This window comes from Eleginops maclovinus, chromosome 6 (assembly GCF_036324505.1).
Source record: "Eleginops maclovinus isolate JMC-PN-2008 ecotype Puerto Natales chromosome 6, JC_Emac_rtc_rv5, whole genome shotgun sequence".
NCBI classification, from domain to species: domain Eukaryota; kingdom Metazoa; phylum Chordata; class Actinopteri; order Perciformes; family Eleginopidae; genus Eleginops; species Eleginops maclovinus.
In genome coordinates, this window is record NC_086354.1 from 8,419,028 (window position 1) to 8,432,785 (window position 13,758).

Consider the following 13,758-nt stretch of genomic DNA (forward strand, 5'->3'; position numbering starts at 1 on the left):
AGACAGATTTCTTACAATAATGCTAAATAATAATAACAGTTCAAAAAAACAAAGTGAAGAGGTCAATAAAGAGTTTTTCATTTACAAAACAGCTTTTTGTGACAATAGGCATTCAGTCTTATTTAGCAGCCCACTTCATAAACTAAATACAAAAATAAAACAATGATTTTTGTTGAAATTTAGCCTATCACGCACAATGTGCTAGCCAATGGAAGAGCGAGTGTTATTAAATGATGTCACTATGTTACGGAAGCAGACAAAGAGGCATTTCAGACAGGGAAGGGAGTGTGTGGGATAGAAACTCCCTCTGGAGGGAACTTTGGGACTTTAAGCCTTTGCAGACTATTTACATGCACAAAAAAGCTCTATTACACACTACAAGAAAAGGAAAACCCCAAAAAGCATAATGTGCAAACGTAAAAAAAAATGTTAGGCCAACGCGTCTATTTTGTTCAAATGTATTTTTCTGCTTTACTTTAAATTTGAATAATGACTTCTTCTCAAGCCAATCCATCCTGAAATGTGTGGCTACTCAACACACTACTGAGTCTTATATTCTGAATGCTGATATGCATGACTTTTGGGGTGGTAGAAAACTGAATAGAGGAAACCTGCATGAATATGTAAGAAAAAGGTGGACCGGGAACATGCTAAACACTGAGTTACCATGAAATCCCATAAGAATAACATAATTTACCTTAATTGCTAAAATAGCTTCAGTTGAGTATAAAGTACTTATTATGAGTTATTCACATAGCCATAAGGAAATGGCACTATTGGATTAGGCACGTCAAGAATAATTGTATTTTTTGTATATTTATTTTCTTATGCCATGCAAAAATTACCATGAGAGTGATGAAACTTTATTAAAAACCAGTATTAGTGAAATCAGAGGTAATTCAGTACCATTAAATATCAAATTATGGCAAAACAAGGGCTTAATCTTCTGGCAAACTGGAATAGGAGGAAAAAGTGTTTGCTTCTCTGTAACTGCAAACGTTATTGATAAATCACTGTGCAATGATTTAGGATAAATGACTAAATGTAGGCATCACAAGTCAATAGCAGTAAATTAACATAAACCCTATTTCTGGTTGTAGTCACTTGACAGACAAGACAAAAAAGACTAAATGACTTACATTTAAATATCACTATCTCCTTAATTGAAAGAGGCAATCTGTGTTTGGGTGAAATCTACCATTTCAAGTACAGAAATGCAGCAATGTAATTGTATTGATCAAGAATGCACATGAGGCTTTTCTTTTGCCCTCAAGAGAACATGTTGTTTTTGGGTCGTAAGGCTGTCCTCTGTCTCTCATACATGGTGACGTACGATCTGAGAAGGTCCTCCATCGTGTTGGCCTAAAAACAAAAAGGTCAGAAAACTTTGATTTAAAAATCATTTCTCCCAATGATTTATATAATAATGGTGTAACTGGCGTATATGGACATTGTAAAAGGAAATTAGAAAGGCAGTTGCTCACCTGTGCGGTTTCACAGACGAAGACAATGCCCCTCACAAGGGTACCGATTGTCATCTCGAAGTAGTTCCCCTCGCTTTGGTACTCTTTGATGCGGCTGAATGGATGCATGACCAGCACATCCTGTAGATGATAGACATTAACATGTTATAGTTTGCAGTGGTGGAGAGTACAGTTACAAGTACTCATTTGATGCTACTTCACCTCAAAATATTGATCACAACTGCCTTTATTTGCATGAGCTCTAACCACAGATCTTTCCGGCGACCCTTTTTACATTTTATTGACCATTTTAGTTACTTTGCAGGTTCATATTTCTTTTAACTAATGAATTATGACATGCTATTATTTATTTATTGAGATACCTGGGAGTATAAATAGTAATTAAAGATATCTCCAGCCTTACAATTTGCAAAATTGAAATTGTTTCCCATTACCGGATCATTCATCCAGTGATACAATATATATTATTCCAAAAATGGCCACTAAGAACTTCTATTGTTGGTACTTTGAGGATGTTTTGATGCTAAGTACTTTTGTACTTTGTAAATAGTATTTTAAATGCCAGACTTACTTGTATTAAAGTAATTCCACACTGTGGTATTATTAGTTGTACTTAAGAAAAAGATGTTGGTACTTCTTCTACATCACGTTTGTTACCCAGAAAGACCAACAAGTTAGCCAGAAATATTATAAACTCCCATAAAAAATAGCAGTGGAATAAAACATGAAAAGAACTGAAAATATACTGATACTAATAGGGAAAAACATATAAGCTTCATTAGGCTTACCTTTGATTTTGGGTCTATTAAGCTGATACCAAGCTTGCTGATGGCGATCAAAAGTATATTTGGGTAGCTGGATTCACATGTTTGCTGCAAAGTCAAAGGAAATCATAATGTGTCAAAACTGTTTTCCACAATTTGCTGACGGCTGACTACATGACAATGTATCCTGATGACTCACTTTCACTTCGAAGAAGGCACAGCCGAATGTTGGCCAGCTGCAAATGGCTTTCAGAAAGGCGATCTTGGCCTCCTGCACCGTGATGCCGCTCTGCTTGTTGTAGGCTTGGATAATGTGCTGCCAATACAGGTTACGTTAGGTTAGGATAGAATATTTATTATATATGATGTGAAAAATGTCTTTAGCTCCAACACTATCAACAGGAATTATACAAAAAGACAGGAATTAATCAAATTCAGCTTAGTAGTATGTATTAAACTGCACCTAGAATGTGGTAGTCTACAGAGACTTCACAGAGGGGAGCCATCCAAAACTGTGGGTACAATTTTCTTATCATATCATATATATATATATATATATATATATATATATAGCTTTTCTGTCAGATAGGAGCATAATTCTTTTGTTTTCCCTATTTGTTACTGTCCAAGTTTACCACTCTTGACAGTATCTCTGTTCATTTAAAATTCAAGTGCCCGCACCAATCTGCCATGCTAAAATAAAAGATGCATTCCACCTTTATAACTTCCACCCAGAAGTCATTATGCTTCCTGATAAGGTGTAACCACTGCATAGCTTTTTTCAAATTAAGAACATGATCTGGTATCCATGACAAGTTAAGTATGTTTATTTATATATTCCTTGCCATTTAAAACAGCATCCCCTTTCAACAGTGTTCCCTAAGATGGATGGGGGGTTGGCATGTTAACTTGATATGACAACATGACTGACACCAGTTCTAGGAGGGACGATACATGTCAGGCTGGGCACCAAATCTATATTAGGTCTATATTGTGATATGCGACGAGAGATTTTATAAGATTTCCTGATATGTGAAATTGTGAAAGTGTCTTTTCCTGGTTTAAACAGCAGGATTACAATACAGTATATATATACGTAGATATTATCGAACTAATCAGGATTGTTCTATACTCAGCTGTTCAATCCACATAAACGATTATTTGTCAAAAATGTCTCTGTGGAAATATTTTTTTAAGCATCAATAGTCAAACTCTACAATATCCTTGCAAAATATCTGAAAAATTGGGATATTAGATTTTATTCATATGGAGCATGCCCTGGTAAAAGGCAGTGTCCTCATCACAAAAACAAAAGCAAGCTAAAATCTAAATTTAGGACACTAAATTAATTGCAAACAGTGAAAATAATAATGTGCAAATATTAAAGAGCAAAAACTCAATGGATATTCCATGATGTAAAAGCCACCTCTCATGGTTCATCTCCTAAACATATTTTTTAGTGCCGGCTTCTGCACATTCTTTCGTTTACCTTCTTCCATTCCTCAGGAGACATGAGTTTGATCTGGTCCGCAGGAACCAGCTCCCTCAGCATTTTGGGGATCATGACAAACTGTGACCTGTCTGAATCCACAACGACTCTGAAGAGCAGGCCGCCCAGGTTAAACATGTCCTCTTTGGTGCAGGTGTGGTATCCACGCAGGTACCTTGGCTGCTCCTGTATGGGGGTTAAAAAAGGGTCAAGTGACATCTGAGAGAAAGAGTCTGCAGCAGAAGAGCTACCCATTGATCTCAGGATAGTAGAAGAGACTACTGTAGAGGACTGAAAAACTTGGGAGCTAATGTAGCTATAGAGTATCAACATTCATGGTTGAATGTGATTATTGTTAGTCACTTTGTGTAAAAGAGTGAGCTAAATGATCCGTAATGTAATGATATGCAATTTATTGCATTGTAATGAGTGTGTGATTGGTTTGTATACCTGTGGGTAATGGAACATGAGGTCGGCCACCAGGTCTTTCCCTGGGCTCACGTTGAACCACAGCTTCCTCTTAAAGATCACCAGGTAGGGCATGTTGGCTTGGTTTACTGGAACACAAAACCCCAATTATAAATAAGGAGAATCACTGACTGTAAAACCTAAAGGTGTCGGTATGATGTTTTACCTTCTTTCACTCTTTTTCCTTTCTTAGGAGGCTCTACAGTCTGCCTTAAGCTGTCAAATAAGTATTTCTGGTCCTGCAGGTTAACCATCTAAGATTTAAAAACAGAATAGGATAAGCATGTTAAACAAGTTCAGTAATTGAGAAAAGGATTTTGGATTCAACAGTGTAGAAGACATTAAAATGTGTTACGTCATTGTCACAACATTTTAACATCAACATCAGTTATACTATCAATGCAGACTAAAAACAAATGTCCATGACTTTATAGAAATGAATTGAGTGGTGCAGGAATGAGTCCTTAAACCCAGAAATTAGTTATAATTTTTCAACTTCCAGTTCATTTTTGGTTAATGATTGTTTTAATGTGTTATTAGTGAGAAGCCTGATGTAAGTTGTTAACACAAGCTTAAGAGATGTTCACGTTTTGTTTTACAACATAAAATACAGCATTAAAAATATCTTTTGGGGGAAACAGCCTTACTTAGAAAAGGCATGAATCCTAAACAAACTATTACGACCCAACTGCACCTTGTTGGTAGTTTTCAGGCTCAGGCCGTATCCGTCAGCTGAGCTCAGTTTGAGATGATAGGCGATACTGCGGCACAGGTCTTCAATTGTTGTCGTCGACTGCACCTCAAAAATCTGAAAAACATTAAGAAAAGTTAGTATAGAAACGTTTGCTGATATCCAAATTGGCTGTTTCATGTATATTTAAATGTGTCTGGAAGTCATTTTTAAAGCTCCTGTTAAAAAACCCATTACGGCATATTTCGACAGGAAGAAGGGATACCAATAAGATGGAATTCAAAAACTGACAGAAATACAGGAAAGTTTAAGCTTTCTTCCATTAGTAAACATAAAGATGTAATGCTGATTTATATCATGAACATGTGTGTCTTACATCACTGGTGTCATTTGGGAAGTGGATTTTATGGAAGATCTGAGTGCTGTTCTGTTGGATGGCTTCCACTTCTACATGATGGGGAGGAAGGTTCCTGGGCTCCTTACTGAGAGTAGAAGTCATTGGTTAATATATTGTACATAGACAGTATGATACACAGCTAAATTCTATTGCATTTTACTATAAAATCAGTGTTTTGTTACAGAACGTACTTGTCTAGTAACTAATCTAACATTTTAAAAGTTATTCTGTTGCTTTGTATGCTGTTGCCGTGTGGAAATGCTGTCCCCTGGCATGTTTCTGTAGATTTCTGGGCCACCGGTGCCTTTAATGTAGAGATAGATTTGAACGGGGTAAACAGGAGTAAATGGTTCCAGATGGGATTCCAACCCCAGTCCTTCGCAGCTGGGACTGAGCGCAAGCACATGGGCCAACAGCTTCTATGCGGTGGCCCAAATGCACTGCAGATTAAATTAATAAACTACCAGTAGCAAACACTATATACAACATGTCTCCTTCAGCTTGTTTCTCATTTCTGTCTGACCTGCGCATCCCATTCAGCCTCTGCAGGCAGTCAGGAGCCAGCTGTTCCCTGCACCGCGACTCCAGGAAGCGCTGAGTGTATCCCATCAAATTCCTACTGGGCATGAACAGGCCTGAACACAGCCACATGAGCTGCCACCCACGCTCCATACTCAGCCTGAGAGTGAGGGAGAGTAAAACGGAAAAAGGATTGGATATGTTGGCTCCTGATCATGTGTGAATGCTTTAACACAGAAGAACACACTGAGGCAGCACCTGTTGTTATTGTTGGTCATCTGTCTCATGATCTGGCAGTAGATCTCGTCCTGCAGAGCCTCGTACTGCGTGGCTGGACCGAAGATCTGGTCCGTCAGCTCCATGGGACTGCGAGCATGTTTGATGGGGTAGTCGCCCATGTACTTCAGGATAGGTGGCGCCATGTGTTAAGGATTCACACAGACAATAAAGAAACTAAACTAAATGAGGTTCTATACCACAAATAAATAGATTTAGCTTTTGTTTTATTACTTTCTGTTTGTCTTTGTTTTAAAACGTTTTTAGCTGGGTGTGTTTTATTTTATTCTGTGTGTAAACGTTTCTTTTTTTATAGGAAAGCACTTGTAACTTTTCTTCAAAAGCTGCTATCTAAATAAAGTTTATTATTATTATTATAATATATTTTTTCTTTAAAAAGTTACAGATTACAGACGAAACAAACATAAAAAAAAAGGTAACACTAGATTTGACGGCCATGTCTACAGTATAATGCATTAGAAAAATACTTCTTATGCGTTATCATAATAGCACTGTATAATTACAGGTATAGGCACATATTCATAATGCTGTAGGTCAATAAAAGGGCATGATGCCCTTTTGAGGGTAACAACATTACATTAGTTTATAATAAAGTTGTGTCCAATTGGACTACACAATAAATGTTGGGACCTGTTAATAAATAAATAAATGTTACCTTTGGTTCAGAATTCTTATGACTTCATTATATATTTTTTCCCTTGCAAAAAACTAATTTCAGTCAGTAAACAGCAATTATGCAGTATTAGGATACTTGAATATATAATTCCTTGTAAAATTTCAATGTGTTGACTATGTTCTAGTGCTTTTATCTATAATTTAAACTATAAGAAGGTCATAAGTCATTATTCAAATGATTATAGGCTATAGGCATTGATGTCATAGATAATGTTTTCATTTAAAGCTATTTTTTCCATACACAAACTCATGTAAATTAAAGTCTGGAGCATCTCCTGAACCAGGTTTTACACAGTAAAGCACTTAAACATTCTCTACTGTTACACACGTTACTTTCCCTCACGTCCATCAGTTAAAGGATATCAGTGTAGGCGTTGCAGGCATGGCTGCTGAGGTCAGAGTCCCCGACCAGGTGTTTCATCAGTGGCTGTTTGAGAGGTTCCCTGGAGCAAGCCCACAGCTTCTCCCTGCCGACCCCTTTAGCACCCAGTCGCCCCGCAGGCCTGCGTCATGGAGGAAACCGTGTGAGCACATCATGGGCAAGAAATCCTGTTAGCTTCCTTTTTTAAGGTTGTGATGATGATATATAAAGTGACTCATATTGATACCTGAAGTTGTCAAGTGCAAACTCTTTTAAGGAAACAGGAGCCACTGTTACTTCTCTCTCTGGGGCGTTTTGTGCTGCGGTCTTTCTCTGGCCTGGTGTTAGAAGTTCCTGAGGGGTCAGACGTAGTTCATCAGTTACACCACACGAGAGGACTCATATGAACCGTCAGTGATCCACCGCTGCATCCATTTGGCTGAAAACTCACTGTGCAATATAATGACATCTGTACATGTGCATGATGACTGGAATAAAGTAAATGACTGCTAATGCAAACTACTAATAGTGTTATTGTATAATGACAAGTAACAATTGTAGGAGAGACTGGGGCTGGTTGGCACACAAGGTGAATTTAAGAACCAGTCAGGAATAAAAACTGTTTTAAAATATGCATACTCCATAGAAATGTGTTACTTGCAATATAACACTCAAAAGTTACTACCCTCACCTCAAAAATGTGGGACTTTAACCATTTTTTAACATAGCAGATGAGTTAAAAGAAAAAGACGCTCAGACGTTCACTTTTTGCTTCTGTGAGCCTCACAAGATCAGGAAATAGCTTTGTGCCAACCAACCACAGTCTCTATATTCTATTTATAGGCTGGTTTAATATAATGGTCACATTTGAACTAGCTATCATATTTCTTTATTCTGATTTCATCTTGTTTACATTCACTCTATTGTGATGTCCCTTTTGAATAGACATTCTATTCAGGCTTAATTCCGCTGAAATATATTCATTATGCAAAAGAAAGATAACTAAAAAGCAAAAAAAGGTGAAGAACTTTACCATCATTTCGTCGGTGGGCTTGTCTAGAGTGGGCAGGAACAGCACTTTATCCCTATAGACGGCACCACTAACGCTGGTCCGCTGGTTGGTAGCTCTGAACCAGTTCTTTTCGGGGGCATTTTCATTCTCTTCCTCTGCCAGCAACAGGTCCCCACGTTTAAGAAGCAGGAACGTGTCATCATCTGTAGAACATTCGATAAAAGAATGAGAGGCATGTGGTGTTTTTGTGTGGGATGTAACAGACTACATACTGTATGTTCATTTGCGTTTGATATTACTATCCTATAACAGACATGCCTAGACTCTTACTTGGTTTGTTAACATCCTGCTTAACCAGTGCATACACTGAGCGCTTCTTCAGCCCCTCCAGGTTTTTCTCGATGAGTGCGGCCATTTCTGCACATTCCCCAGACTTCAGGACAAACTCTCCTCTGATTGTGCCGAGACTCACTGACCGAGCATTTAAACGGCTTTCACTGAAAATGACATAAAAAGTGAATTTGTAATCTACCGTAATTTCCGGACTATAAGCCGCTACTTTTTTCCCACGCTTTGAACCTCGCGGCTTATACAATGACGCGGCTAATTTATGGATTTTTCCCGCTTTCACAAGCTTCATGCCGCCAAAATGGGATTTTGAAAAAAAATAGACAAAAAACTGAGCACCGTCACATAATGTGACGTAAATCGAGCATGCTCAAACTTCCCATCATTCTGATTACGGTAGTCATTTTGTCACCCTCATCATGGCAAAGACACGGAGAAATGCATATGATGCAGCTTTCAAGTTGAAGGCGATCGATCTGGCAGTTGGAAAAGGAAATAGAGCTGCTGCACGGGAGCTTGGCCTTAATGAGTCGATGATAAGACGTTTGAAACAGCAGCGTGAGGAACTACACGACAACAAAAACTTTCAGAGGGAAGAAAAGCAGATGGCCCGAACTAGAAAATGAGCTCGAAGACTGGATCAACACACAGAGAGCAGACGGCCGAGGTGTTTCAACTGTGCAGATCCGACTGAAAGCCAAAACAATTGCCACCGCAATGAAGTTTGAGGATTTTAGAGGTGGACCATCGTGGTGTCTAAGATTTATGAGACGTAAAGGCCTGTCCATCAGGGTACAAACGAGTCTGTGTCAGCAGCTCCCTCCCGACTACGAGGAAAAAGTTTCAAACTTCCTCAAATTCACTGATGCAAAGATAGCGGAGCATTCCATCGGCCTGCACGACATCATAAATATGGATGAGGTTCCTCTGACGTTTGACCTGCCTCTCACTCGGACTGTCAACAGGAAAGGCGAATCATCAGTCACGCTGAAAACAACTGGGCATGAAAAAACGCACTTCACCTGTGTTCTGAGCTGCACGGCATCGGGAGATAAGCTTCCACCGATGTTGATTTTTAAACGCATGACGATGCCAAAAGAAAAATTCTCGAGAGGAATTGTTGTGAAAGTCAACAAGAAAGGATGGATGACGGAAGGCCTAATGCATGAATGGCATACGGAGTGTTACGGCAAGCGACCGGGAGGAATCTTTCACAAGAACAAGGCTTTGCTCGTGTTGGACAGCATGAGGGCCCACATAACAGATTCTGTGAAAGAAGCCATCAAGAGGACAAACTCAATTCCAGCTGTGATTCCTGGGGGCACAACAAAGTATTTGCAGCCACTCGACATCAGTATAAATCGTGCATTTAAGGTGGCGCTCCGTGTTCAGTAGGAGGCTTGGATGACAAGTGGGGAGAAATCCTTCACTAAAACGGGCCGCATGCGAAGAGCAACTTATGGTCAAGTCTGCCAGTGGGTCCTGACAGCGTGGAGCATTATCAAAAAATCCACTATCATCAACGGGTTTCGAAAGGCTGGACTGCTGCGTGTTGAAGAGGGCAGCATGAGCTCAGCGGGGAATTTGCCTCCGGATAAAAGTGACGAGAGCGACAATGAAGATTCATTGGCAATTCTGAGGCTATTCAACTCCGACACCGAAGGAGATGACTTCATTGGTTTCAGTGCACAGGAGGAGGAAGATAGTGACCAATGACTTTCTTGGTAGGCTACTGTTTACTGCTATTTTTTTTATTTTTGTTACAAGCCGTGTAAAAAAGAAAAAAAAAAGAACAACGAAATTGGGGAGAATATTCATTTTAACAGCATTGACCGTCCCTGCCAGGGATAAAGGGAGATGTGACGACCGACCAAAATCATTAATGTACGCTCAAATACAGGTTTAAAGTTAAATTCAAACAAGTCTTGGATAGATCTACTCGTGACCACATCCAAGTATCAAAAGGATTTGTCAACCATCTTAAGTTGAGAGTATGATATACCTTGTTTCATTAAAGCCTATTTATTTTTTTTCCAAGCCGTGTTTCGTTAAAGCCTGTGTAAAGTTAATTTGTTTCAATGTACCGGTAGGCCCCTGCGGCTTATAGACATGTGCGGCTTATTTATGTACAAAATACATATTTTTTATAAATTCAGTGGGTGCGGCTTATATTCAGGTGCGCTTAATAGTCCGGAAATTACGGTATTTAGTATTTTCAATTAAAGTGGTGTTTAAGGGAGAACATAAAACAAAATGATGTATGCAGAACCAAAAAGTTGTCCATACCTGCTCATGCGCACTTCCTTTACCTCGAGGTAAGGAAGTTCAAGGAGTCTTTTGTCTCTTCCGTCCATGAAGAAGAGGCCGCTCCAGTTTACAGCCACAACAAACCTGCTTTTGGGCAAAGGAGGGCCTGTGGACGGATGGGGGAATGAAAATGTGTCTGAAGCAATCAGAGTTCAGTGGGCACGCACCATGATCTATTTAATGGGATATAGGCAAATGTGTAAAGACACATTCTTATTTCACTAATCAGGCACATTTTTTAGCAAATAATTCAGTTGCAGTAGGAACAATTATTTTCTTGATTCTTGTTTTAAAACAAATCCAAAGCATTAAGTTCATTTGGATCTATATCAAGAATTTAAAAAGTATATAAAAAGCCACTCAAGTTTTAATCAATTCATGTTTTTGTCTATAAAATAGTGAGATTTGTTAATCCTGAGATGTTTTTTTACCAACAGAAATGAACCTACTGACCTGACATCAGAGTGACTTCAAAAAACTTGGAGAACTGCAGGGGCCATGCATGTTGGGCGTTCTTGACCAGTTCTTCTTTCACTCTGTCTTTTTTCAGCTTTCCTTCTTTATAAGGAGCCTGTATGATCAGGATAATTAAGAAAGAAGAGTTGTCCCAAGGTAACTTCATTGCGTCTAATAGATAACCATATTTTTTAAAGTTATAACGTGGAAACGTGCACATAGCAAAACCACATTTGTGTCGGGCTCCAGTCATGTGCATTATATAAATGTAGCTCCTGTTTGTCTCCACATTACCTCCGAGATGACTCCGCTGATGAGTTGGATCCACTTTGTCATAGATTTGCTCTCAATGAGTGTGGTTGTGATGCACTCGTCAACCACCTTTTGGACATTCCCTCTGTTGTATGCTGAGCCAAAGGTGATGTAATAGTGCTGTGCCGCCATCTTGACGTATTCATCCTCCTGCGGGATGCACAAATTTTTATTTATACAACCATTTTGTCAACACCATGTTAGCAGCTGTTGCTTATTTACATATTTATCGGACAGGTAGCAACATTAGCATTCATTTCAAGTCGTGTTTCAGGGCACCAGTACGAATGTATTCCTTCTCCTTTCAGCTTTGTTTTGGTCTCCACCAACTCCCAGGGGAAGTATTTGGCCTTTTAGTTTCTAAATACTCAATTATATTCACCAGGCAGTTGGCTACCTGTAACTGCTTGCAATAAGAACTCAGTGAAACCAAAACAGTCAAATCAAAACAACGAGCTAAACAACGCAAAAGGCGATAAAGAACTACAGCGTTGGGTGATAATTTGGAGTAGAGAGGACTACTTGTTTTGTGCATCTATGAAAGAAAAAAATCCACACACACACACACACACACACACACACACACATATTAGCTTCTCTAAGTTTCACATCAGGAGTGAAGTTATGATCAGAATGTTAAAGTAAACCAAGTCCTCGCATTCCTGAGCCTCACCTTCTCACTTATGTAATCTCCATTTTTGATTCCCTTGATAACTTGTCTGTAGATTAGCTCCGTGCTGACCGGGTCTTTTGAGCAGTCATGCCAGGGTGTGAACAGTTCCTTGCGGATGGAGAGATTCCAGGGCGCGTCCTTTTCATGCTTGCCCTGCCTCCTCATCTCCTGCTCGCACTGAGAAACTGCGTCAAACACGTGATTCCCACAGCTGCCCAGAGACCACATCTGGAGGCAAAAAAGACCAAAAAGGTTTGCAATTTATCGTACATCAAAACGACGTTGACCTCAATCTTTTTTACATTTTTTGACTTATTGTATGACCATGGACATGACTGCAATGATTTTCTGCAACGTTATTGACTTATCCTACAATATTTGGACATAACCTTGATTATTAATTACCAACATGCCCTTGATCCCTTTTATACTATTGACTATATGTAGAAAATATAAACATGAACTTAACTAGTTTAGCACGGGGGAATTATTGTGCAACATATCGACATGTGCTCAATCATTTTTAGTGACCGTAGAAAATTGCCAATTGTGTTTACGTGCATGTTTGTTTACTTAAGAATGTCACAAACAATTTAGGCAACATGATGTCAAAGTGAACATCATATTAAAGAACAAGAATAATATACACTTAATTGTCACTGTTCACTTTACATTCTGTTAGGAGCAGTGGACTGCCATTATGTACGGTGCCCAGAGAGCAGTGTAGGGAATGGTGCCTTGCTCAGGGACACTGAGGTCTTGGTATTTTGGGGACTTGAACCATGACCTTCTGGTTCCCAAGCCAAGTCCCTAAAGACTTCGCCACCACCGACCCCTACCCCTGATGCCCTACCATTATAGGTCTATGGCATTGTATGGACATTGCTCATATTCGTAAACAAAGCCAGATTCCATTTCTATTTACTATTCTATCTGCTTATTAAGTATGACAGGTCTAGGAAGGTCAGAGTGGATATGACGATACAAATCACAACTGAGTAAAGCTCACCTTTTCAAAGAGAGTGATGTAAAGGGAGAATCCATGTGTGTCCCGGAGCTGAATCCTTTCAGCCACAGATTGACAGACCTCTGCAGAGGTGGATATCGAGTCCAGCTGAAGACTGATGGTGCTGTTGTCCAGTAGAGTCACAGACACATCAATGGGCTCCTTGGACTTCGCAGCCTGTCATTAAGGAGAAGAATCACGATAATAGATCAAGAAAACAACTTAATAATTCAGAATTGAACAACAAGACACAAAGGGGACTCAGTGTTTGTACCTGTTGCTCAATCCAACAGGGCAACTCTTTTCTTTCTCCATTGGCTATGATACGCTGCAGGCGCTTAGCACAGTATTCTTTGTAGTCATTTGGCCCTCTGCGTATGAAACTCTCCAAATACTGTGGAACAGAGAAGAGAGACAATATACTATCAAATCAAGAATGATATCAATGTTACAAATGGAATAAGATTAATAAGAGATTGTGGGATTCTTGAAATCAACA

At 39.2% G+C, this 13,758-nt stretch overlaps 1 protein-coding gene across 1 annotated transcript in view; it reads right to left on the minus strand.

Annotated features, from left to right (window-relative positions):
- Window positions 1–800: 800 nt before the first annotated feature.
- Window positions 801–13,758, minus strand: part of LOC134866336 (unconventional myosin-VIIa-like) — a 28,595-nt gene continuing 15,637 nt past the window's right edge. Inside the window, exons 30-50 of the mRNA XM_063886447.1 lie at window positions 13,534–13,653; window positions 13,263–13,436; window positions 12,254–12,481; window positions 11,563–11,730; window positions 11,266–11,383; window positions 10,792–10,918; window positions 8,488–8,654; window positions 8,179–8,360; window positions 7,393–7,499; window positions 7,148–7,287; window positions 6,071–6,224; window positions 5,817–5,972; window positions 5,273–5,378; window positions 4,900–5,013; window positions 4,372–4,459; window positions 4,188–4,294; window positions 3,738–3,923; window positions 2,448–2,564; window positions 2,273–2,356; window positions 1,485–1,604; window positions 801–1,362 (exon numbers count right to left, since the gene is read on the minus strand). Of these exons, the coding sequence (XP_063742517.1) occupies window positions 1,270–1,362; window positions 1,485–1,604; window positions 2,273–2,356; window positions 2,448–2,564; window positions 3,738–3,923; window positions 4,188–4,294; window positions 4,372–4,459; window positions 4,900–5,013; window positions 5,273–5,378; window positions 5,817–5,972; window positions 6,071–6,224; window positions 7,148–7,287; window positions 7,393–7,499; window positions 8,179–8,360; window positions 8,488–8,654; window positions 10,792–10,918; window positions 11,266–11,383; window positions 11,563–11,730; window positions 12,254–12,481; window positions 13,263–13,436; window positions 13,534–13,653 (2,856 nt within the window). The 3' untranslated portion in view covers window positions 801–1,269. The remainder of the gene's footprint in view (window positions 1,363–1,484; window positions 1,605–2,272; window positions 2,357–2,447; window positions 2,565–3,737; window positions 3,924–4,187; window positions 4,295–4,371; window positions 4,460–4,899; window positions 5,014–5,272; window positions 5,379–5,816; window positions 5,973–6,070; window positions 6,225–7,147; window positions 7,288–7,392; window positions 7,500–8,178; window positions 8,361–8,487; window positions 8,655–10,791; window positions 10,919–11,265; window positions 11,384–11,562; window positions 11,731–12,253; window positions 12,482–13,262; window positions 13,437–13,533; window positions 13,654–13,758) is intronic.